The 26,352-nt window shown below is 54.7% G+C and overlaps 1 protein-coding gene across 1 annotated transcript in view; it reads right to left on the reverse strand.

Annotated features, from left to right (window-relative positions):
* Positions 1–26,352, reverse strand: part of DDB2 (damage specific DNA binding protein 2) — a 137,268-nt gene that overhangs the window by 14,467 nt on the left and 96,449 nt on the right. The window contains exons 9-10 of the mRNA XM_078684470.1: positions 19,840–20,004; positions 15,414–15,459 (exon numbers count right to left, since the gene is read on the reverse strand). Coding sequence (XP_078540596.1) covers positions 15,414–15,459; positions 19,840–20,004 — 211 coding nt within the window. The remainder of the gene's footprint in view (positions 1–15,413; positions 15,460–19,839; positions 20,005–26,352) is intronic.

Here is a 26,352-nt window from a genome sequence, read left to right on the forward strand (position 1 = left end):
CGCAGGGCTCTAGGGTTCCGCGTTATGCAGCCGACTGGGGAGGACGAGGTGGTTGCGCAGTAACTGTCATATGAACTCCCAGGTGTGGCGGTCAGCGCCGTGTCAGACCTGATTGCTGGTCGCCTCCTGTCTGCGCCACGTGGCGGCCCGGCGGGCCGGAACGGTAGGCCTCTCCTGGTGAGTCCGTCCACTGGGTCCGGGAAGATGCACCCCGCCGGCCGATGCCAGGCGCCACCCAGCGTCGCCTGGGGGTCTACGGCGTCTGGCCCAAGCCCGGCAGGGGTGGGGGGTGCGAATTGTAAAACCTTTGTGTCTGCACCGGGCCAGGAGAGCCTCTCAGGGCTGGGCCGACTATCAGTGAGGGCCGATGTGGTGCGGCCTCAGTGTGCGTGTGGCGCGGTCCAGGCCTCTCGGCACCAGGCGGGTCCGGTGATGATCCGTGACGTCTTCTGTGAGGTGGACATGTGCAGAGGCCCGAGAGACAGGGCCGCGCAGTCTCCGGCGGTGGTCTGCCGGGCCCAGGGGTGACGGTGTCTGTGTGGGCCTCGTGGCGGCCCGGCTCGGTGATCCACCGGTGTCTGTCCAGCCGGGGTGGGCGGTTCTGGTGCCAGTAGGTAGGATGGGGCGGTGATACAGACCGCCACGGGCTGTCGCTGTGTGGGTGTTCGCAGCGCCTGGGGTCCCCGTGCGGTTGGGCCGTTGGAAGTGTTCGGTATCGTGTCGCAGGTTCCTTTCCTGGGCCGGGCCGATGTCAGGGCGGCAGGCGGGTCAGGGGGGGTCCAGCGGATTGTGCTGGGCAGCGTATGTGTTAGGCCGGCAGGGCCTTGGGTCGATGGTGCCAAGGTGGGTCTCTAGTCAGTTTCGCGCACTCACCCCCTGGCAGTCACGGAGCTCGGCGGGGCATCCCCAGTGTTGGCAGACGGGGCAGGCTGATCTCGTGGCCCTCCGTGAGCTCAGGCGGCGAGCCTCTCGCTGGTGTCCGAGGCCCCTGCAGAGCTTAGTCGCTGTGGAGTTTCCGATTCATGGGACGTGGTCCGGGTTCCACACTGGATTGCGCACTGTAGGCCACTCGCTGTGCGGCCTACTCCGCAGGGCCGGATCCCCGGCCTCAGGTAGTAGGGGTCGCCGGCCGGAAGTGCGCCTTGGGCGGCCAGCCGTCAGGGTCGTCGCCGGTCGGAGGGTCAGGTGCTCCGATTCGCCTGGAATTCGCACTGGAGGTGGGCCGGGTACCCGGGTACACTCGGTCCGAGTTTGGGCCCGGTTCCGCCAGAAAATGCAGGATAAATGGCCCGTGGTAGGGGAGCTTCACTTGGAGCTCAGCCCGAGCACGTCCTCTCACATCGCGTGCTCGGCCACGCCCCCCTTGTGCTCAGTTATCCTAGTTTTAGCTGGTCTCATGGTCATTCCCACATAGAGTTTCTCACATGGACATATCAGTAGATCGATAGAGCGACTAGAGTTGCAGTTGGTATGCCTTGTCATAACCCATGTGATGGTGTCTGTTAATTTTATTTCCTTCGTTGGTTTAGTTTGTGGGCAGATTGTACAAGATCCACAGGGGTAGTGTCCGGTTACCGGAGGGAGGCCCCACAGATATCTTTGTGTGGTAGTGGTTTTAGTATCAGGTCTGGTGTGTATTAATAGATCTTTTAGGTTGTTGGACCTCCTGAAAGCAACTCGTGGTTGCGCAATTGTCAGTTCCCCTGTCCTAAGGATGCCCCAGTGCTTGTTTATGACTTTCTTAATTATGTTTGACCTGGGTGAAAAAGTAGTTACGCAGGTGATGGTATTGTCAGGAGCATTTTCAAGACATTGCGAGAGAATCTACCGTTCAGCCATTTCCTACGCCTGGGAAGAAATTGCACCTCAGTACAGGACTATAAAAAAGAAGCCAATCTGCTGGCTACTAATCTCAAAAAAAGACAATACCCTGAGAAGACAGTCATGAAATGCATGTAGCGAGCTTGTAACAATAATGGAGATGGGCTCCTTGAAACTAAAGAAAAAGCTCCTGACAATACCATCACCTGCGTAACTACTTTTTCACCCAGGTCAAACCGAATTAAGAAAGTCATAAACAACCACTGGGGCATCCTTAGGACAGGGGAACTGACAATTGCGCAACCACGAGTTGCTTTCAGGAGGTCCAACAACCTAAAAGATCAATTAATACACACCAGACCTGACACTAAAACCACTACCACACAAAGATGTCTGTGGGGCCTCCCTCCGGTAACCGGACACTACCCCTGTGGATCTTGTACAATCTGCCCACAAACTAAACCAACGAAGGAAATAAAATTAACAGACACCATCACATGGGTTATGACAAGGCATACCAACTGCAACTCTAGTCGCTCTATTGATCTACTGATATGTCCATGTGAGAAACTCTATGTGGGAATGACCATGAGACCAGCTAAAACTAGGATAACTGAGCACAAGAGTAACATCAGATGTGGGAGAACCACAACCAAACTTTATACACACTACAGCGAGAAGAAACATACGCCAGAGAGCATCAAGTGGCTCATCCTAGAAGCACACCCCACCATTACACAAACCGCTCTGTTCAGGCTTGAACAGAGGTGGGTCCATCGTCTCAATGCTGCACATATTGGTCTCAATGACGATATCCCTTGGGTTTCGTTGAACCCCTGAATCATCCACATTTTACAACATCTTTTTGCTGCATAAAATCGTGCCTAATATAAACATTATGAGACAATTAGCTGGACTAAACACGTAGTAACACACTTTTGTACTATACTAGAACGATAGCGACACCAAGTCGTTTGTGAGTAACATTTTGACTGCCATATTCAACTTGTCCCAGTCCCAGATTCAAGTTGGGAGCCCTATAACCGAGTGTCTGGCACACGATTAGTACCACCCGCACATTGCTATTTTGAATACATTAATGAATTGAGCATCAACCTAAAGCCATTGTAACCCCACAATAAACCAGGTGCCCTCTTGGTAAACAACAGCTGGTAGTAGACACATATATACTCCTTACATTAACCTATTTCAAGGGTGTTTGACCACCTGTTGGACAGGCCACATGAAGGGCTCGCTCCCTCCCCGCAGGACAGGGCCCGGGCCACCGTCAGCACCATTGCCCGGCCCAGCCGCCATCTTGGACACGGCACCACGCGGCCGTGCGGCCTCAGCCCGACCCCAACCCTGGGCCTGACCAGGCCCCGACATCCCGGCACCACCCTCCACCCAGGAGGTGAACGGCCCACTTGGCAGGTCAATGGGAGTACGAAGTGTCGATGGCTCTCCCCCGCCAGGTGCCGAGCACCCCCAGCCTCCTCGGGCGCTGGCTCCACCCCCCTGCTGGGTGTCTGGACTCCCTCATCCCAGACCTCCCGACCTCCAAGAGCGAGGGTCCGGACATCAAAGAGTGCCAGACCTATAACTGAGGCAGCCCCAGGACAGGAAGGCAGTTGTATCCTGGAGTCGAGAGACCCGAGAAGAACTCATCCGTGACTTGGCCTGCTGGCGCTGCCGCGGCCCTCTGCCTCGTGAAACCATCGTCTTGGCCTGCTGGCGCTGCCGCGGCCCTCTGCCTCGTGAAACCATCGTCTTGGCCTGCTGGCGCTGCCGCGGCCCTCTGCCTCGTGAAACCATCGTCTTGGCCTGCTGGCGCTGCCGCGGCCCTCTGCCTCGTGAAACCATCGTCTTGGCCTGCTGGCGCTGCCGCGGCCCTCTGCCTCGTGAAACCATCGACTTGGCCTGCTGGCGCTGCCGCGGCCCTCTGCTTTATGAGACTATCACCTTGGCCTGCTGGCGCTGCCGCGGCCCGATCCACAGACCCTCCAGCTCGAGGATTGTGAGCTCGCCTTTTACCACTACCTGTACCGATCCGGTACCAAGACTGTCCCGCTACCCCCTTTCCCTACAGAGACTAGAAGTGAGAGGACCCCCGGGTCCAAGTTATCCTGTATCGCTGATATCCTTGCCTTAAGAACCTTATATAAAGCCTTGAACTCGACTTGGTGTGGTGCCTGTTTGTGGGGAGGGAGGGTACTTGTCTGTACGATCGCCGGAGACGGTCCCCCTCGGGGATCTCTCCCTCGGTATCCGGCCGACCCTCAGGGTCCCCGTCTAACATTGGTGGCCAGCGACGGGATCCGAACCTACGCATAATCGTACAGAAAGTCACTCGCCCCACCACACACAACAACCATGTCAATAGAGAGCGGAACAACGGAAAAATTTCAGATGGAAAAATTGGAAGACTACAACCACCGGGAACTGAAGCAATATTGCATAGAACTTGGACTTCCAACCACAGGTCTTAGCACAAAGGAAGACTTCAAACGAGCCCTAGAAGCTTGGGCAGAAACGGGTACGGCCGTACCCCGAACACAAACAACCGAAACGAGCCCCGCACCAACTAAAGAAAGAGCGGATCTCTCCCTGGAAGAGATCCGAGAAAGAGAAAAAACCAGACTCCACGAATTAGAACTTGCCCGACTTCGCTTGGATGGGGAACTCAAGCTGGCAGAACAAAAAATAACCCTGGAACACTTACGGCTCAGGGAAGAGCGGGAAGACAAGCAAAGACAGAGGGAGCTAGAGGAAAAGAGACTAGAGTACGAACATGAGCGCAATCTCAAAGCACTGGCGATTCAGAAACAGAATAAAGACCTCGGGCTCCCCGAACGACCGACCCCGTCTGCCTCGACCGAGCCCAAGGTTCACATCCCCAAAGATGTCATCCGGGAATACCACAAGAACGATGATATCCAGCAGTGGTTTAAAGCCTATGAGGTGGCAATGACCTCCCACCGGATTCCCCGAAGCGATTGGGGAGCCGGATTATGGGGGAGGTTTGTCAACGAAGGGCGGGACGCCCTGCTGCAACTCCCGGACCAGCTAATGACCTCCTACGACCACATGAAGGCCGCCCTCCTCACTCGATACGGGCTCACACCTGAGATGTACCGCCAACGGTTCCGCGACTGCAAACGGATTCCGGGTACAACTTGGGTGGAGTACGTGAACTTTTTTAGCCGAGCCTTCGAGGGGTGGATCAGGGGCAACAAAGTAACCACCTACGAACAACTCTTTGACCTTATCGTATGGGAACACCTGTCGAACAACTGCTTCGTGGAGCTCCGGCAACACCTCCTGGACAGCAAGCTAACCGACCCTCGACAACTCGCCGCCGAAGCCGACCGGTGGGAAAGCACCCGAGTTGGCCGGAGCGCACCCAGCGAAGTATCCAGATCGTATCGCCCCCGAGGGGGAGGAGGAAGTCAGGGTCGGGGGAGAGACCCCGGCCCCTCGTCACCCCCCAGAAACCCCTCGACCCCGGTTGGCCGGGGAAGCCCTGCCGTCCGGGCCGGTTTCCGGGCCAACATTACGTGCCACAGGTGCCAGCGACCCGGCCACTACGCCAGTGATCCCAACTGCCCAAAGAATCCGAACACGACTCCCCGCCAAGTTGCAGCGGCGGCCCTAGGGGAAGAAATAATCCCGGAAGACCAAGAGGAGTACGAGACCGATCCCTCGGAATGGGCACCCGCCGCCATGGCACTGGTCTGCTTAGGGGAGAGAGACATGATTCCGCGGGCCCCCCTTCCCGCCAACACACAGAAGTACGGTCAATGGGTTAACATCAATGGTCGCCGGGCGGAAGCCCTCCGCGACACCGGGGCCAGTGTAACGGCGGTCCGACGCCACCTCGTCACTCCAGACCAAATCTTGCCGAACATTCTTTGCCCTGTTCGATCAGCCGACAACTCCGAAAGCCTATGCCACATGGCCTGCGTCCCCTTCGAGTGGGGAGGAGTAACAGGGATGTTAAAAGTAACTGTCCGCGATGATGCCCCCGTGGACTGCCTCCTAGGAAACGACCTTGAAAGCTCTCCATGGGCAGCTGTCGAACGGAGGGAGCACCTGGGGATGCTTGGCCTCCCCGAATGGGTCTGCGTCACGACCCGGTCCATGACCGCCCGCGCGGTCCCCAGCCCAGAAGAGCCCGAGTGGCCAGAACCTCCTCCCGCGCTCATCCCAGAGGAGGCCGCCCCAGAAGCCATTCCCTTGACCCAAACCGAAGAAGGACCCGACCAGCTTCGGGACGTCCCTGACCTGGCACAATGGCGGCAGGAGGGAGGCCCCACGCAGGAACAATTCCGGGCCGAGCAAAAAACCTGTCCTTCTCTCGAAGGACTCCGGCAGCAAGCCCTGGCCCAGAGCACCGGGGATACCTCGGGGGCCCACTGGATCTACTGGGACCAAGACCTGCTCTACAGCGAGCAGAAAATTGCAGAACTAGGGGCCAGTCGGGTGCTGGTGGTGCCCCTTCGCTTCCGAGACTTCCTCCTGAACTTAGCCCACGATGTCCCCCTTGCCGGACACCTGGGGCAGGATAAAACCTACGACCGCCTGGTGACCCATTTTTTCTGGCCCCACATGCGGAAGGATGTCACCAACCACTGCAAGGCCTGCCCCACCTGCCAGGCCAGCGGAAAAAGTGGCCGAAAAATCAAAGCACCATTACAACCCTTTCCTGTCGTCACCACCCCGTTTGAACGAGTGGGAATAGACATTGTGGGGCCCCTCGACCCTCGAACAGCCCAAGGACACCGGTTCATCCTGGTCCTTGTAGACCACGCCACCCGCTATCCCGAGGCCATCCCTCTTCGGACTGTGACGGCCCCCGTGGTGGGCCGGGCCCTGATGGGGATCTTCTCCCGGGTGGGGTTCCCCCGGGAGGTCGTCAGTGACAGGGGCACGAACTTTATCTCCAGATATATGAAGTCCCTCTGGCAGCAATGCGGGGTCACCTACAAATTCACGACCCCCTATCACCCGCAAGGAAACGGACTGGTCGAGAGATTCAACCGCACCCTCAAGGGGATGATTATGGGTCTAGAAGAACCCCTTCGACGCCAGTGGGACATACTGCTTCCATGCCTCCTGTTTGCCTATCGGGAGGTCCCGCAGAAGTCCCTCGGCTTCAGCCCTTTTGAACTACTGTACGGGCACCCCGTCCGGGGCCCCCTCAGCCTAGTCAAGGAAGGTTGGGAGCAGCCTCCCCAGAAAACTCCAACGGACATCTACCGGTATCTCCTGGCTCTCCGCAACCAGACCCGGCGGTTCCGAGACACCGCCAAAGCCAACCTCGAGGCCAGCCAGGAGGACATGAAGAGGTGGTACGATCAGCACACGTCCTCCATTGAGTTCGAACCTGGACAACAGGTCTGGGTGATGTCCCCGGTTGAGCCCTGTGCCCTCCAAGACAGATGGTCCGGGCCCTTCAAGGTAATCGAACGCAAGGGGCCCGTCACCTATTTAATCGACATGGAGACTGCCCGGAACCCCCTACGGGTCCTCCATGCCAACAGGCTCAAACCCCATTTTGTGCGATCCGAACTCAGCCTCCTGATGGCTACCGATACTGGGACAGAAGAAGACTCCGAACCCCTTCCGGACTTACTGAGGGCCCTCGAGCAGGATGGCTCAGTGGAAGGGGTCCAGCTCTCCGAGGCCCTGTCCCCGGAGCAACGCCAAGACTGCCAAACGCTCCTGAGGCAGTTCGCCTCCCTGTTCTCCCTCACCCCCGGAGTCACCCCCTGGTGCCTCCACGATGTGGACACCGGGGACAGCCCTCCTATTCGACACCGAGCATACCGCGTACCAGACCGGGTACGAGCCTGCATCCAGACCGAGGTGTCCAAGATGCTGACCCTAGGAGTGATCGAACCCTCAGACAGTCCCTGGGCGAGCCCGGTCGTCCTGGTTCCCAAGGCAGCTGCCCCGGGCGTTGCCCCTGAGCTCCGGTTCTGCGTGGACTATCGAGGGCTGAATGCAGTTACCCGGACCGACGCTCATCCCATCCCCCGGGCAGACGAGCTAATTGACCGGATGGGGGCCGCCCGCTACCTGAGCATCTTCGACCTAACAGCGGGTTACTGGCAGATCGGCCTCACCCCTAGGGCCCAAGAACGATCCGCCTTCTCTACCCCAGACGGGCACTACCACTTTAAAGTCATGCCCTTCGGCATGAAAAACGCCCCGGCAACGTTCCAACGGCTGGTAAACCAGGTACTGGCGGGCCTGGAAGACTTCAGCGCCGCCTACCTGGACGACATTGCTGTGTACAGCCACCAGTGGACCGACCACCTCCGCCACCTGCGGGAGGTTCTACACGCCCTCCAGCAAGCCGGGCTCACCATCAAGGCCAGCAAGTGCCAAGTTGGCCAAGGGTCCGTGACCTACCTGGGACACCAAGTGGGAAGCGGGCTGGTGGCCCCTCTCCAACTCAAGATCGCTGCCATCCAGGCCTGGCAACCCCCTACGATCCAAACGGAGGTCCGAGCCTTCCTGGGGCTCACCGGATACTACCGGCGGTTCGTGAAGGACTATGGCAGCATCGTGGGGCCCCTCACGGAGCTCACCTCCAAAAAGAGCCCCAAAACCGTCAACTGGACCCCGGCCTGCCAATCGGCCTTCGAAAAGCTAAAGACCGCCATGTGCACGGCCCCCGTGCTCCAGGCTCCCGACTACAGCCGGGAGTTCATTGTGCAGACGGACGCCTCCGATCATGGTGTGGGGGCCGTCCTCTCCCAACTCAACGCCGAAGGGGTCGACCATCCGGTGGTCTTCATCAGCCGACGCCTCTTGCCCCGAGAACAGCGCTGGAGCACCATTGAGAGAGAGGCCTTCGCCGTTGTCTGGGCACTCAAGAAGCTCCGGCCCTACCTCTTCGGCACCCACTTCCGGGTGCAAACAGACCACCGACCCCTGCAATGGCTGATGCAAATGCGGGGGGAGAACCCGAAGCTGCTACGTTGGTCCATCTCCCTGCAGGGGATGGACTTCACTGTGGAACATCGACCCGGCCAAGACCACGCCAACGCGGATGGCCTGTCCCGCTTTTTCCGCCTCGACGAGGAAAGTCCCCAAGAAGATGGGTGACTCTCCCCGTCTTCAGCTGGGGGGGACGCATGTTGGACAGGCCACATGAAGGGCTCGCTCCCTCCCCGCAGGACAGGGCCCGGGCCACCGTCAGCACCATTGCCCGGCCCAGCCGCCATCTTGGACACGGCACCACGCGGCCGTGCGGCCTCAGCCCGACCCCAACCCTGGGCCTGACCAGGCCCCGACATCCCGGCACCACCCTCCACCCAGGAGGTGAACGGCCCACTTGGCAGGTCAATGGGAGTACGAAGTGTCGATGGCTCTCCCCCGCCAGGTGCCGAGCACCCCCAGCCTCCTCGGGCGCTGGCTCCACCCCCCTGCTGGGTGTCTGGACTCCCTCATCCCAGACCTCCCGACCTCCAAGAGCGAGGGTTCGGACATCAAAGAGTGCCAGACCTATAACTGAGGCAGCCCCAGGACAGGAAGGCAGTTGTATCCTGGAGTCGAGAGACCCGAGAAGAACTCATCCGTGACTTGGCCTGCTGGCGCTGCCGCGGCCCTCTGCCTCGTGAAACCATCGTCTTGGCCTGCTGGCGCTGCCGCGGCCCTCTGCCTCGTGAAACCATCGTCTTGGCCTGCTGGCGCTGCCGCGGCCCTCTGCCTCGTGAAACCATCGTCTTGGCCTGCTGGCGCTGCCGCGGCCCTCTGCCTCGTGAAACCATCGTCTTGGCCTGCTGGCGCTGCCGCGGCCCTCTGCCTCGTGAAACCATCGTCTTGGCCTGCTGGCGCTGCCCCGGCCCTCTGCCTCGTGAAACCATCGACTTGGCCTGCTGGCGCTGCCGCGGCCCTCTGCTTTATGAGACTATCACCTTGGCCTGCTGGCGCTGCCGCGGCCCGATCCACAGACCCTCCAGCTCGAGGATTGTGAGCTCGCCTTTTACCACTACCTGTACCGATCCGGTACCAAGACTGTCCCGCTACCCCCTTTCCCTACAGAGACTAGAAGTGAGAGGACCCCCGGGTCCAAGTTATCCTGTATCGCTGATATCCTTGCCTTAAGAACCTTATATAAAGCCTTGAACTCGACTTGGTGTGGTGCCTGTTTGTGGGGAGGGAGGGTACTTGTCTGTACGATCGCCGGAGACGGTCCCCCTCGGGGATCTCTCCCTCGGTATCCGGCCGACCCTCAGGGTCCCCGTCTAACACCACCGCTATGTTACCGGTGTGCAGTTATTTGACAACCGACGTTTGAACTAATAATGTTTATCTTCCACCGTTCCGTTGCGAAGACATTACATATTATTGCAGTAACTTAGCCACCGATGTTTGCACTAATAATGTTTATCTGGCACCGCTTCGTTGAGAAGACATTACATATTATTTTGGAGACTTAACATGGCTAAGATACACCAGACGTGTATACCTTGGTATAGCCAACCATCATGCAGCTGGGGCCTATACTACACTCCAAGATGGCCGCCACATATTTAGCTATTCACGCATGTCTTACAGCCCTCTTTTCTGTCACTTATCGAGGCCACTCCTCCACTTCCGCCTTGTCGACGAGCATTCACAGTACTTAAGCTCTCCTTACGGAGTTGACCGTACCCTCCTGAGGAGCCGCGGTAGGGGTAGGTCCAGAGACTGGTTCCAACCGGGAACAGGTAAGCACTTCTGCTTGAATGTGTATTGTCTTCATTGCCGGGGGCGCTCGTGTAACATGGTTTAGTGGCTGCTGACTTCCCCTCACTTTGCCACTATTGGTTAATGAACTCGGAAACAGGGAGAGCCTTGATATGCAGCTTTTCACCCGTGCAACCGCCGTCACTGCGGTCTCCGTTCCACACCCCCTTTGAGCCCGCTCAGTTAGCGGGGTTTCAGCTCTGCCTGTGAACCGCTTGTGTCGTGTTTACCCCGGGCAGTTTAGATGCCTCCCGTTCCCTTCGGGCCTCTTAATGGGCTATGAGTGAAGCGCCACAAGGGTAAATTTGCAATCAGCCACTCAGGTTTTATATCCTACATTTTCATGATCTCTTTGGCTCATTTGTGTGAGAAACAGCATCCACTCCTGAGGCACGTGTTCTTCTAATCGTTGCAGACCTTACACGGCCGTATCTGCCTGCCTCCTTTATTTAATGAACTCGACTTTTCTCCATTTTTAGTGACACCACTGATTGGGTGTCGTTATAACCGCTGCACAAGATGAGGCCAGACTACACACTGCTTTAGGTGAGTCTTACCCACACCCACACATTCGGGTGCAGTTTACTGTAATCTATGGTGTTGTATTTGCTTCCCTGTTTTTCTTGTAACAGCGTTGTGCTCATCAGGTGGTCACTGATTGATGGGTTACCCCCCTGGTACACAGTGCTTTTTAATTTTCTCATGTATGAAACATGCACAACATCTCATGAGCAGTGATACAGGTACTCAGGACGGCTGTGCTTTCGTTACTTTTCCCTGTTTGTTTATATTACAGGTGGTCTCCCTTCCCTAGGAGGACTTCCCCTAGGCGAATGACAGTGGCAGGTAGCATGGCACACTTACCACACTTTTATGTAGAGAGTTTATATTTTTTCACAACTTGTTTTATGCACGGTCCTGATGAACCGCCACCGATATTATACTGACGATTACTGGGCGAGAAACATGTCGACCATCTGGGAGTAGAGTGGGTATTCTGCCGTATAGATAACGGAACACACCACCCCTCCCACAGTATTTTATTTAGGTAAGGTACCCAACAGAATAAAGTCTTCCAGAGGAATCCTTAACCTATTTTAAATCACATCACACACATCTACACCTGACTAGGCCTCTCACCCCCACTGCACCCATACGGCAAGGAACAAAAGATCTCCGATAAAGAGCCCCTTTAAGAGTGCCCGTTGGGCATTGCAGCGCCGGCCCGACGAGGAGCAGGCTCATATGATGAAGCATGACACCTAGCTTGCTGGGTGTGTGAGAGCCCTACTTCCGAGAGATGGAATTCCCCTCCTCCTTTATTTGACCCCTGTTTTATATACTTTACCAGACATACTAGTCTTGGTTTCTTTTGGCGACCAATATTTCACCTAGGGACTGCGTACTCTTCTTTGTTTCACAGTGGACAAGATTGGCCAGCCGAGGGAAGGAGAGTGCCGGTTGGCGGGAGAGCAGCGGAGTGGCCTTCTTCTGCGCGTCGGATGCTCTGGATGATTGGCTTGGTTGCTCCTCCGGGCAACGTTGCAGCCGATGGGGTGCTTTGAGACAGAGGACTCAGCGTTGTGCAGGCATTACACTTGGCACTCCACACCGACTATCTGCGCAATAGGTGCTGCGGTTAGTTAGCTGCTGAATTGGGAGGCTGGAACTCGGCTTTGCTGGAGGAAGGTGAGGCGGCAAGACGCTACCTGCACTGCGGATACTGCTTCTGCCACGGATGATCAATGAAGCTGGAATCCGGCTCGGTATGGGGAGTGAACAACAGGCCCTATAACGACATCCCTGGGCCTTGCGCAAAAGTGGTGTGCCGACAGGACTTGAGGTGTGGATGGCACTCTGGTGGGGGACCCTTCATCTCCTATCATGGATTGGTGAACTGTATAGTCTGCACTGGGGAGTAATTGAGGAGTTACCGGACAAGACCAATGTGGAGGTACCAGACACAACCATTGTGGGTGCGAGAAATCCCTAACAGGGGTCCCTAATTTCTGCCCCTTCCTGCCACTTACAGACCGCCAAGCGATTCCTGCGGGAAGGAGAATGCGACTGCACATCGTGCCATGGGGAAAACTGATAAACACCAATCGAGGTTGATGTTAGAAGCCCACCGATCCACATAAACTCAACAGCATTCGCTCTCGGACACTGAGCAGGACCCTGCGATCAGTGGTGGGTCCACCTTAGAGAGCACACTATAGGCAAAGCAACAAAGCCTGCTGTCGATTGATGGCAAGATCGACGCATTAAATCTACGGATGGACCGCAAGGCAGCGAAACTGGACAAGAAGAGCACTCTCATCACGGAATCTGAACACCGCATTTCCACTGCTGAGGACGGCCCGAGTTCATTGCAAACTAAATACTTGATTATGGAAAAACCACTAGCCATTATCCAGGCAAAAAATTACTGGCATTCCTGAGTCTATGAATACTGGTAAACTGGAGCAATGAGTCGAAACCATGCTCAAGGAGATGTTTGGTGCAGAGCATTTCTCCACAGTGCTGTGCACGCCCATAGGTCTCTCGCTAAGTTGCTAAATTACCGAGACCGTGATACAGCACTTTGCCTTGCGTGAGAGGCGGGCGTCACAACATATCAAGGGAACGAGGTGGCACTGGATCCGGATTTCCCAATGCCAGTGCAGACGGCACAGAGGGAGTTTTTACCAGGAAAGAAAAAGTTGCAGACAATGAATGTGCATTATGCAATGATATACCCTGCCAGCATAAGAGCAATCGTGACTCCCAAGGAAGCAATGTCCTTACTCAAAAAGATGGAACGCCCAGACAAGGATCATCAAGTCACTGACAATGATGATACAACAGTATAGAACTATATCTGGAGAACTCTGTTGCTACCTGGAGATCTGAGGACTGCTGGACTGTGAGGTAACAAGGACAAGTGATGTGACAGTTAATTGTTGCTGATCGATTGCACTGTTTTAACCCAACATAGGTTCTCTGGGACTAATACTATGCGATATTTGCTTTAAGCTTTGCTTCACTGGTTTGTTAAAGATGGTTTAATAAGGTTGATATGATTAACACAGCATATTAGAAGGGTGGGGATACTACTTCAAACATCACTTGAACGTTGGGGTAAGCAGAGGTCAGTGTGCTGTTGCCCCGATCGCCGCTGACCTCTTGGGGAGCATTGGCCACTAGCGATTCCTTCGCGGAAGCACCCCGGACATATGTGATTTATCTGGCATGCATTTGCATGCAGTCCCTACATCTTAATTGGAGTATTATTCATGTGTTCAACTGTTTGCATGGGGAATCCTATGCCTGAGTGGGATGCTCAGGTGAGTGGGTTTTGAGTTTGGGGTAAGAAATTATTCTGCCAGAAACATGCTGACTATTGTAAATGTTTCATTGTCACAGTAACACTAATACACTATCTCCTGATTGATAGTGGCTGAAGGTACAACCAACGCCTCATCGATGTCATCGCTATGCCACATGTCACAGATCACATGGAATGTGCAGGGCCTTAATAATCAGAAAAAAACTAGGCAAGTGTTGGCGTATCTAAACCGACATTGTGTCCAGGTGGCACTATTACAAGAGACACATCTCAGACACAGCACAGAATGTGCTGTAGCCACACAATGGCCTGGGGTGAGAGTGGCGTTCTCGTACTCAAGGGGTGTAATGGTTCTAATTTAAAAAAGTTCCTTTCACACTCACCCATTCGGAGATGGATGATCAGGGGCGATAAATCATTATACAGGGATGACTGTATTGCACTTTGGTCAAAATCGTTAATGTGTCCGGGCTTAATATAGACGACCCAGAATTTTACACCACTATATGGGACCGACTACGTAAGCTGCAGTCCTCCACAATCATTTGGGGGGGGAGATTTTAACACCGAGTTAGACCCACATATGGATCGTTTGGCAACAGTGAGAGGGGAGGGTAGTCATCCACAGAAGTACTGAAGGCTGGTATGTGGGTGGGCTACATCATAGATATTTGGAGGGTTCAGACCCTGAGAACAGGGAAGGCACCTACCAGTCATTGGTTCGTAGCTCATGGTCCCGACTGGACTATGAGAGAGGAGAGTGCGTCGACAGTCGATGTCCAGCACCTACTCAAGACACTGTCGGATCATGCGCCGGTTCTGCTGGCTGCAACTATCCCTACACACGACCCACCACAGTTCCAGTGGAGATTACAGGCGTCCCGATTATTGGACCAGGTCTTCAAGGAGGTTGTGAGAGCGGCAATTGTGGACTACTTTCATGCCAACATTGGATCTGTACATAGTGATGGCACAATATGGGAGGCCTTGAAAGTGACAATTAGAGGTGTATGTATAGGTTTACAGGCAGGAGTCCTCAAGTATATCCTTATCCGTCTAAAGAACACAGTATCAGTAATATTGGAACTAGAGAGGACGTATGAAACCGATACAAAACAGGACATACTGGCCAAGATATGGGAAAGAGTCCTAAGGTACAATGAGACAGCAGAACAGGAAGCTCAGCAAAGGTTGCGACGATTGACAACTAGAGCTTATGGCGGAAGGGGAAGGCCAGCCGCAACCTCGCTGGTAAAATTAAGGAACCTTGCGCATGGCTGCATGTAGTCGAGGTGACTACTGAAGAGAAGCAACAGGATGTGACGTGAGAGTACCACGTCGATAGGGGTGCCCAGTTCAAAGGGCCACCCCTAGAGGGCTGAGAACCTGTTTCTCACAGGCCACATGACATCACACTTGCATTGCATAAACCGAGTATCTGTGAGAAAGCCTCTAGCCCATTAGTGATGCTGGTGTGGGGTAAGACATTAAAAGAAACAGTTTAGGGGCAGCAGCTACTCACCCATGCCCGATGCCAGTGTATCTCCCATGGGGTTAAACTGATTCAGCTGTGAAGAGACAGACAGACTGCAGTGAGACTCCAGCGGGAAAAACACATCCACACACATGCTTCAAACAACAGGTGCAGTCAGTAAGCTTCCCTGGCACTGAGAAGAGGTGTAGCAGAGGCAATGCACATGGTTTCCTCGCACACAACATGGGCGGTAATGTAAAAATCTGCTCTACAAACACAAAGCAGGTGCAGTATGGGTAGCAGTGGAAGCAAGAGACACTGACAGCACTGGCAGGGTAGTTGAAGTGTTCCTAGCACACAGTCCAGAGTCAGGAGAAATGTTAGGTCTGGACAACCCGGGCCAGAAGCAAAACAGGAACACAACGGAAAGCACTTCATTTGTATATATATTCTCGCTCATTCATTCATTCATTCACTCACCCCTCACCTAGAGGAGGAATTTAAATGGATTGATAAGCGCACTAAAAACCCTGTCCTTTCCTCACGCATACACTTTCCACACACTTTCCTCACAAACACACATGCTTTCCACACACACGCTTTCCACACACATGCACGCTTTCCTCAAACACTTTCCTCACACACACACGCTATCCGCACACACACACACGCTTTCCGCACAAATGCACGCTTTCCTCACACACACGCTTTTCACACACACACGCACACGCTTTTCTCACACACACACACACACACTTTTCTCACACACACGCTTTTTTCACACACACACGCTTTTTTCACACACACACACACACACTTTTCTCACACACACACACACTTTCCTCACACACACACGCTTTCCACACACCCGCTTTCCTCACACCCGCTTTCCACACACCCGCTTTCCACACACACACACATACATGCTCTCCACACACACATCACACACACGCTCTCCTCACACACACACACCCGCTCTCCTCACACACACACCGCTCTCCTCACACACACACCCGCTCTCCTCACACACACACCCGCTCTCCTCACACACACACCCGCTCTCCTCACACACACACCCGCTCTCCTTACACACACACCCGCTCTCCTCACACACACCCGCTCTCCTCACACACGCTTTCCACACAACGCTTTCCACACACACACACACACATACATGCTCTCCACACACACACACACACACACCCGCTCTCCTCACACACACACCCGCTCACACACACACCCGCTCTCCTCACACACACACCCGCTCTCCTCACACACACACCCGCTCACACACACACCCGCTCTCCTCACACACACACCTGCTCTCCTCACACACACACCCGCTCTCCTCACACACACACCTGCTCTCCTCACACACACACCCGCTCTCCTCACACACACACCCGCTCTCCTCACACACACACCCGCTCTCCTCACACACACACCCGCTCTCCTCACACACGCTTTCCAAACAACGCTTTCCACACACACACACACACACACACATACATGCTCTCCACACACACACACACACACACCCGCTCACACACACACCCGCTCTCCTCACACACACACCCGCTCTCCTCACACACACCCGCTCTCCTCACACACACACCCGCTCTCCTCACGCACAGACCCGCTCTCCTCACGCACACACCCGCTCTCCTCACACACACACCCGCTCTCCTCACACACACACCCGCTCTCCTCACACACACACCCGCTCTCCTCACACACACACCTGCTCTCCTCACACACACCCGCTCTCCTCACACACACACCCGCTCTCCTCACACACACACCCGCTCTCCTCACACACACACCCGCTCTCCTCACACACACACCTGCTCTCCTCACACACACACCCGCTCTCCTCACACACACACCTGCTCTCCTCACACACACACCCGCTCTCCTCACACACACACCTGCTCTCCTCACACACACACCCGCTCTCCTCACACACACACCTGCTCTCCTCACACACACACCCGCTCTCCTCACACACACACCCGCTCTCCTCACGCACACGCTCCCCTCACACACACACCCGCTCTCCTCACACACACACCTGCTCTCCTCACACACACACCCGCTCTCCTCACACACACACCTGCTCTCCTCACACACACACCCGCTCTCCTCACACACACACCCGCTCTCCTCACACACACACCCGCTCTCCTCACGCACACGCTCCCCTCACACACACACCCGCTCTCCTCACACACACACCCGCTCTCCTCACACACGCACCCGCTCTCCTCACACACACACCCGCTCTCCTCACACACACACCTGCTCTCCTCACACACACCCGCTCTCCTCACACACACACCTGCTCTCCTCACACACACACCCGCTCTCCTCACACACACACCTGCTCTCCTCACACACACACCCGCTCTCCTCACACACACACCTGCTCTCCTCACACACACACCTGCTCTCCTCACACACACACCCGCTCTCCTCACACACACACCTGCTCTCCTCACACACACACCTGCTCTCCTCACACACACACCCGCTCTCCTCACACACACACCTGCTCTCCTCACACACACACCCGCTCTCCTCACACACACACCCGCTCTCCTCACACACACACCTGCTCTCCTCACACACACACCCGCTCTCCTCACACACACACCCGCTCTCCTCACGCACACGCTCCCCTCACACACACACACGCTCTCCTCACACACACACCTGCTCTCCTCACACACACACCCGCTCTCCTCACACACACACCCGCTCTCCTCACACACACACCTGCTCTCCTCACACACACACCCGCTCTCCTCACACACACACCCGCTCTCCTCACACACACACCCGCTCTCCTCACACACACACCCGCTCTCCTCACACACGCTTTCCACACAACGCTTTCCACACACACACACACATACATGCTCTCCACACACACACACACACACACCCGCTCACACACACACCCGCTCTCCTCACACACACACCCGCTCTCCTCACACACACACCCGCTCTCCTCACACACACACCCGCTCTCCTCACGCACAGACCCGCTCTCCTCACGCACACACCCGCTCTCCTCACACACACACCCGCTCTCCTCACACACACACCCGCTCTCCTCACACACACACCTGCTCTCCTCACACACACACCCGCTCTCCTCACACACACACCCGCTCTCCTCACGCACACACGCTCCCCTCACACACACACCCGCTCTCCTCACACACGCCACACACACACGCTTTCCACACACACACACACACACACATACATGCTCTCCACACACACACACACACACACCCGCTCACACACACACCCGCTCTCCTCACACACACACCCGCTCTCCTCACACACACACCCGCTCTCCTCACACACACACCCGCTCTCCTCACGCACACACCCGCTCTCCTCACGCACACACCCGCTCTCCTCACACACACACCCGCTCTCCTCACACACACACCTGCTCTCCTCACACACACACCCGCTCTCCTCACACACACACCTGCTCTCCTCACACACACACCCGCTCTCCTCACACACACACCTGCTCTCCTCACACACACACCCGCTCTCCTCACACACACACCTGCTCTCCTCACACACACACCCGCTCACCTCACACACACACCCGCTCTCCTCACACACACACCCGCTCTCCTCACACACACACCCGCTCTCCTCACACACACACCCGCTCTCCTCACGCACAGACCCGCTCTCCTCACGCACACACCCGCTCTCCTCACACACACACCCGCTCTCCTCACACACACACCTGCTCTCCTCACACACACACCCGCTCTCCTCACACACACACCTGCTCTCCTCACACACACACCCGCTCTCCTCACACACACACCTGCTCTCCTCACACACACACCCGCTCTCCTCACACACACACCCGCTCTCCTCACACACGCACCCGCTCTCCTCACACACACACCCGCTCTCCTCACACACACACCCGCTCTCCTTACACACACACCCGCTCTCCTCACACACACCCGCTCTCCTCACACACACACCCGCTCTCCTCACACACACACCCGCTCTCCTCACACACACACCTGCTCTCCTCACACACACACCCGCTCTCCTCACACACACACCCGCTCTCCTCACACACACACCCGCTCTCCTCACACACACACCCGCTCTCCTCACACACACACCCGCTCTCCTCACACACACACCCGCTCTCCTCACACACACACCCGCTCTCCTCACACACACACCTGCTCTCCTCACACACACACCCGCTCTCCTCACGCACACACGCTCCCCTCACACACACACCCGCTCTCCTCACACACGCCACACACACACGCTCTCCTCACACACGCCACACACACACACTTTCCTCCCTCACAGGCAACAGTGGTGTCATCACACACACCATGTACAGTATCTGCAGGGACAGTACCATCCCCCCGTACTCCAAGCAGCACCCCACATCCACCGCAGAGCTCACCGAGATGATGCCGTTCGTGTTGGAATCATGCAGCTGAGACACCATCTCGCCGCTGTTTCCATCAAACACGTCAATAGTTCTTAATTCGCCATCGATGTAGCCAGGAAACTTTGGATCAGGGTAGCGTCCAGCCAAGATCAGCTCATAGCGTGGGTGCCAAGTAGCCTGGAAACAAAGGAAAGACAAGACTTTGGGTGCCATGGACTTCAGCTGACCAAACATGGCCCCCTGTGTCATGCATGCCGTCGGGTATCTGATAAAAGGGACTAGAGCAGCAAGCCACACACCCACTGCCCCCTCTGACGACCGCCAAAGTGAAAGTAAAAGTAAAGGGATGGGCTGCATGTGCTGGGCTTCAACTTACCAGGGGGCGGGGGGGGGGAGCGTGAACTTAGATGTTGGACCAGGATTCAGATGACAAAACAAGATAACAGCAAACAGATTCATGGGGTCAGAGGAAGGAGCATTTTGCACCAGCCCAGCTGGCTGAGGCCTGGTGTATTTTTTGTCACGATGGAGTGTAGGGTGATGGGGCAGGTCTTAGAATTAGAAGCAGGTGAAGGGGTCAGAGGTCGGCATGAGGAGTACATTTTGTAAAGAGAGGCCCTCCTGAAGAGTAAAGTTCAGGAGATAATGGAGGCGACTGGAGTGACAGGTGAGACACCCACATGTGCCAAGCGAGACAATCGCTGACCGTGAGGTAGACTTTTATCCTAGCGATGCCTGGTAACAAAGAGTGCAACCAGTCAGCAATGGCGGAGGAACATTAGTGATCAGCGCATCCACCTGGTCAGCTGTCCCATGAGGTTGAAGTTCACAAGTCTACGAGAGGCTATATACGCACACCGAAGAGTAGCATCCATGAGCAGAGAGCAGCCCAGGGGTGACACCATACTGGCACCATGGCACGGAGTCCTGCCAAGGCGGCTAGTGATGGCAGGCATCAGACTGTACAGATGATGTGAGAGGAGCTTCTAGGATGGCCCTTTAACAGCAGCGCTGCTGGGCTGAGTCGACTCAGTGTGAATGAAGAGACAAGTACACATGGAATAAAATCACCAATCCCAGTGAAGTATATTCCAGGGTATGTGCCATACATGGACACACACTTATATCCTTCTGCCTTTGCAATGTGCATTATCGCTGTGGACAGTGAACCCTACAGGACACAGACTGTTCTGCACAAGAGAGATCTCTTGGGGTGCCATACAGTTCAGACACCCTGGTGATTTTATCGAAATCCTCAGTCTCTTCCTGAATTTCCAGCCAGATAGAAAGCAGGTATCAGATAGGAAGGGAAAATACCTGCGGCCAGGAGCACAGCGGCTAATGCCAACACAGGCTACCAAAACATACCATTGACTAGATACTGAGGCATTGTAACAGCATCTCACCTGGGATGCAGGCTGGCCTGGCACCTGCACAGTGTTTGCAAAGAAGTCGACCATCTGGAATCACTCAGTGACCGAGTGCAAAGTGTCTGATCCGAAACCAGAATTCCAAAGGGACTTAACTTCCGTTGTTCCTCCTGTAATCGATGCTTCCACCCTCATGGATATGGTTTGATGTGCGCTTGTAGGTAACCCTTTCGGACAAGTTCCTAAAAGCTTTCACTTATTTTCAATGCCTAGAGAGGACCTGGGCCCTGAGAAGGCTGGCGGAGATCTTCCAGCTACACTGATCTTAGCAACAGACCCTTGCCCTTGATGTAGGATTGTACAGCTTGGCTCTCTGCGCTCCAGCACTGACATCTTACTGTTGAAATGGGCCACATATCCTGGGAAAAGGGAGGCAGGAGAATGGTAAATTGGGGGTAAAGATGGGGAGTGCACAAGATAAGTAAAGGGTCTCTGTCTTGGCTGGGTAAACATTTGGGCACACAAGCAACAAAGACGCAGAAGAAGCTGAAGTCTTGCATGTGTTGACAGTAAAAACTTTCAATTGTCATGCTTACCGTAGTAAGGCTTGTAGCACCATTGGCTAACATGGGGTTTCACTAGCCCACGTGCTAAGTGCCAACTTCCATATGGGACCACCGAACATGGTACTTCAAGGTATCCCTGCTTTAAACCCAAACTATTGCTGAAGTCGGATTTAAGGTAACTTTTAAGGTAAAGGTGACTTTAGAACGTCCCCACTCTTTTGCCCAAACCTCTGGTAGCCAACAGGTGTCTCCGGCAAAAACAGGCTGCCCCTTTTTAGAATTGTGAAGTGCTCCCAGGAACAGGGAAGAAAGAGAACTGTTGGGGAGAGGAGGCGTGACCTCTTCCAGCAAGATAACTACTGGACAGGGACTACAAATGGCCCAGGTTCAAAGAGGCTACTGTCTAAGTGAAACAGAAAAGGTGATCACACCTTCGCCTGCCCACTCCATTGCGTAGCCAGACACGCTGGCATCTCCTCCTGAGATCTAAAACCCTTTGTAGACCCTTTTTCCAGGAGGAGTGGTCATCATGCTGGATACACTTTCAGGATAGACCCAAAACTTAGTGTTTTTAGTTCTGAATGCAATACTAGGCCCTTCTGTAGGGTGAGTATGACTGTTTGCAGTGAAAGTGGCATGACCTTGCCCTGTGTTAGCTCCACTAGGTTGGAAAGCCATTCTTGCATGACTCACTGTGGTGCGACGAGGATGAGAGTTATGGGTACTTGCTTGAATTTCTTCATCTGTAGGGGGATAAGGGGTGGAAGCAAATGCAAATGTCCCAAACCATTCTATCGATAGGGCATTTCCCAGTTACTCATGGCCTGGGTAGCGGGGTGCAAAGTTTTGCATTATGTCGTCAGACCCATCAGCCTTCCTGCCGTCCTCACTATCCAGGGGCTGCCCCTCATGGTAGAGGCACATTTCTTCTGTTAGTGCCAGAATCCTCGTCTCGACAGGGAGGCTGTCAGTCTGGCCCTGAGGAATGTCTGCATTCAGAGATGTGTTTTCCCCGTTGCTGGAGAACTCCTGGTCCTATAGGGCTTCCGTTACTATCCTTATGCCGTCCTTGCATTGTTAGAATGACTTTGCCTTTACTCGCTCACTGCTCCATCAGCATATGGATTCCTTTTCTCCTTAGATTTACAGCCACTGCGACTAGGCATTTTGTGAACACCCTGGGTGTTTACTGTTTCCCAAAGGTGAACACCCTGAACTGGTACTGTACCTCATCTACACCATCTTGCACTATTGTTCATTGTGCATGGAGGAATGAGTCTTTGAAGTTCACTGTTGCCATATAAGCCCCTCTTTGCAGGCTTGGAATAACTTCCTGCAGGGTTGTCATCTGAAACCTTTGATTTTGAAGCATCTGTTGAGGACCCTGAGTCTAAGTTGGGCTACAGGGACTGGTCTAGCTTTGGGACTTAGTAGACTCCCCGTCCCCTTTGTCTTTCTGGCACTTTTTCTGCTGCCTTTTTCTGACGCAAACTTGTCACCTCTTATCCTAAGTGCAAGAGATCCAAGGCGCGGTGTGTTCTTGGCTTTGGTTTGTTGTTGAGTGGTAGTTTCAAGAGTTCCATCCAGTATCCATACTGGATGGTGCAGGTATCCATTTGCTGGAGGTGATGTTGCTCCATCCTTCGAGGATGCCTTGTCCATGATAGTGATGTTAAATGCAGAAGGCTCCCCTCTCTTAAATCACTTGCCGGTGTGTTCAGCACCTCCAGGTGCTGCACCTCTGCCCGAGCCCTCCCTTGGACGGGCCGATTTTGGGCGCTGGGTACTGCCAGGGTGGAGGAGCTCTGGCCTGTTTGTTGTTCTGTAAAATGAGAATGGGCGTAACCAGGGGGGATCCTTCTCTTAAGGAGATTCCGTGGCATATTCACCTCTGCCGCCTCTACCTCCTGCTTGAAGCGGTACGCCCGTGGCCAGGCATGCCTTCGGAGCGTGGTACCTGTGCAGAGCGGTCTGCTGGCAGCAGTACCCACTGCATCCAGGGATGATTCAGGCAAGGACCACTGACCTTACCCTCCTGCATGAGGGGTTTGGTCCTTTTGTGATACTGCACCGGGAGGTGTCGCAAAAGACTCTCCCATCTCTGTACCTGTTAAGGAAGACACTGGAGTCTGCGACCCTCCATGGGACAGGTCCCACTGCGGCTGGGGCGTTTGCTCTCTTTCATGCTGTTGACGCCATAATGCTATACCTGATGCCAAGAAGGGAAAAGAGAATGGATCCTTTAAACACAGGAGGTTGGACCACTGAAAACAAGAACCAAAGCAAAAGAGCTCGGCCAATGACGCGCTGGCGCCCCCATCACATGGGAGAGGTCGGGTTCGGCTTCCGAGACCCGTGCAGGCCTCTCCTAATACAGCGCTGTGCCGCGGAGGTGATTCCGATACCTGAATGAGGGGTAGGCTCCCTCCAATGTCACGGTGCAAATGTGGGGTAGGCACCCGCTTGTCTTGTCTCTGAAGGAAGGCGGGACGCGGCTTACTCCTGGCTCGCACCCAAGGCGGCGGTGGGGATTCCTCCTTCGGCGGCACTAGGGCCGCGGCGGTGAGTTGGGGAGCAGGGCTTCTGATGCAGGCAACACAGCACTAGACAGCAGGACTACAAGGGGAGCGCAGATAATACCTGGGCTGCGGCAGTGAGTCTGATATATATAAATAGCGCTTCACAGGGGCACAGCGGTTGAGTCCATAACACGTGGTGGGGCACAGAAGCAGCCTCTTCCAGCTGCGCAGCGCTTGGGAATTATAGCGTTTCGAGAATAGACAGCCCCAACAGCAAGCCCCAGGGTAACGCTTCTCACCTCCTGGGGGGGTCCAGTCCCAATACAGCGCTCTTCTCTGCTTCAGGGCCTTTTTAGGTGCAGCCCTCGCCTGGCGCAAGGTCCCACCAGCCTCAGGGACCGAGGCTGGCCCTCCTTCCTCAGAGGCCAGGGGACAGAGCAGCAGGCACTACTGGGCCAGGTCAGTAGTTAGTGGGTACTCATCAAAACAGGGCGGTAGGCTTTCACCATCCTCCTCTGTAGCGTGGCCCTCCTCCTACACAGCAGCCTGAACTCCTGCAGTGGGGCTTCCATTAGCCCTGGGGACAGTAGAGGGGATCTAGATGGGTGCAGGGTCCAGCACACAGGCCCAAGTGGCGGTATCCCCTGGCAGCAGGTCCCCTCACGTTCCTCTCCCAGCTCTGTCTCAGCACACGGTGGCACAGCCCCCTTATTTATATGCCCCTCACCCCACCTACCAGTCAATGCCAGATGCTTCTGGAATTCTCAGGGGATCTAGTTCTAACTGGCTCAAGGGGAGGAGTAGAGCACCCTGGGTGCCAGGCTTTCCCTCCAAATGCTTGGATTGCTGGGTACCGAACATCTAGACCACTAACCTACTGCAGTCAGGTGGCACAACACATAGCCATGGCATCCATTTTAAATGCAGCATTCCATCAGGGTGCATTTCCACAATAGGGGTATTACCGGTGCGCACACCATTGAATTACATTTTCATATTAAACAGGGCATCTCATACCACACATGGCCTATACAGTTTTCCTACCATGGGGGAGACATCCTAAACAGGGGGGTGAAAAGCGAAAAGTTTTGGGGGGAAATGGATCAAGTACAACAGTAGCAGTTTGGTGATCATTTTCAAAAGTGTCTAAAAGAACCATTCAACAAAGATAATCACACAATTTCAAAGGGAAGTGCACGCAGCTCCATTTTAAGAAGATCGCACTCTATATGTTTAATCTATTCATATCAGTCTCCGGGGCTACGTTTAAGGTGCCGCTATCCCACAGTATGTGTTGTTGAGGCGTTTCGACCTCTAGTAATTAATGGGTCTCTTCTGGGACAAGGAACCAGAGAACCTGGCTAGACAAAGTGAGGGGTACAAACAGGGATGGATCCCCAAGTAAATAAAATCTACACGATGATGCACCAGCGGTGACACCACCCCATATCTACATGGGGTTCTTTTCAACGCTTGAAGTTACGAACTTTGCTGTTGCACATTCGCTAAAGCTTCTGTCCCCGGACTCTGCTTCTTCTTTCTCTAGTTTGAAAGTGTAGGTGTCATCAGCCCTCTTATCCGCTGCATTGTAGATGCTGATGTCAGGCGGTGAGGGTCTCAAGGGGCAGGTGTTGACTCCCTCTCCTGGCAAATCAATGTCCAGCTGTTGGGGTGTCTTTTTGTGCCTCGTTGTAGCTGTAAGCCTCTAGACTCTTTACAAAGCGTATGCTTCTGTGTCTCTACCATGGCGTAATATTTCCACCTTTGTCTCTCTCTACCCTTTAGAGCCTTCTACAGGAGTTCAGCGCAGGCATCACAGCGCTCCCAGACATTGTCCATTGAAGACACAAGTTGCAGACCTGGTGGTGGTTGTTCTGCTGAACTTGTGATGGCATTTAGGGCAGAAGATGAATGATGTGGGCTCCATGCACCAAATGTGTTCTCCGGTGCACGCGGTTGATGACCTCATGAGCTATCAGGGTTGATAACCCAAGGGTTTCTGTATAAAACCGTGATTTTACATTGTGTAACTTGGTGCTCAATGTTGGGCGTTCAAGAAAATGTATGCTC

Source organism: Lissotriton helveticus, chromosome 3_2 (genome assembly GCF_964261635.1).
Source record: "Lissotriton helveticus chromosome 3_2, aLisHel1.1, whole genome shotgun sequence".
NCBI classification, from domain to species: Eukaryota; Metazoa; Chordata; class Amphibia; order Caudata; family Salamandridae; genus Lissotriton; species Lissotriton helveticus.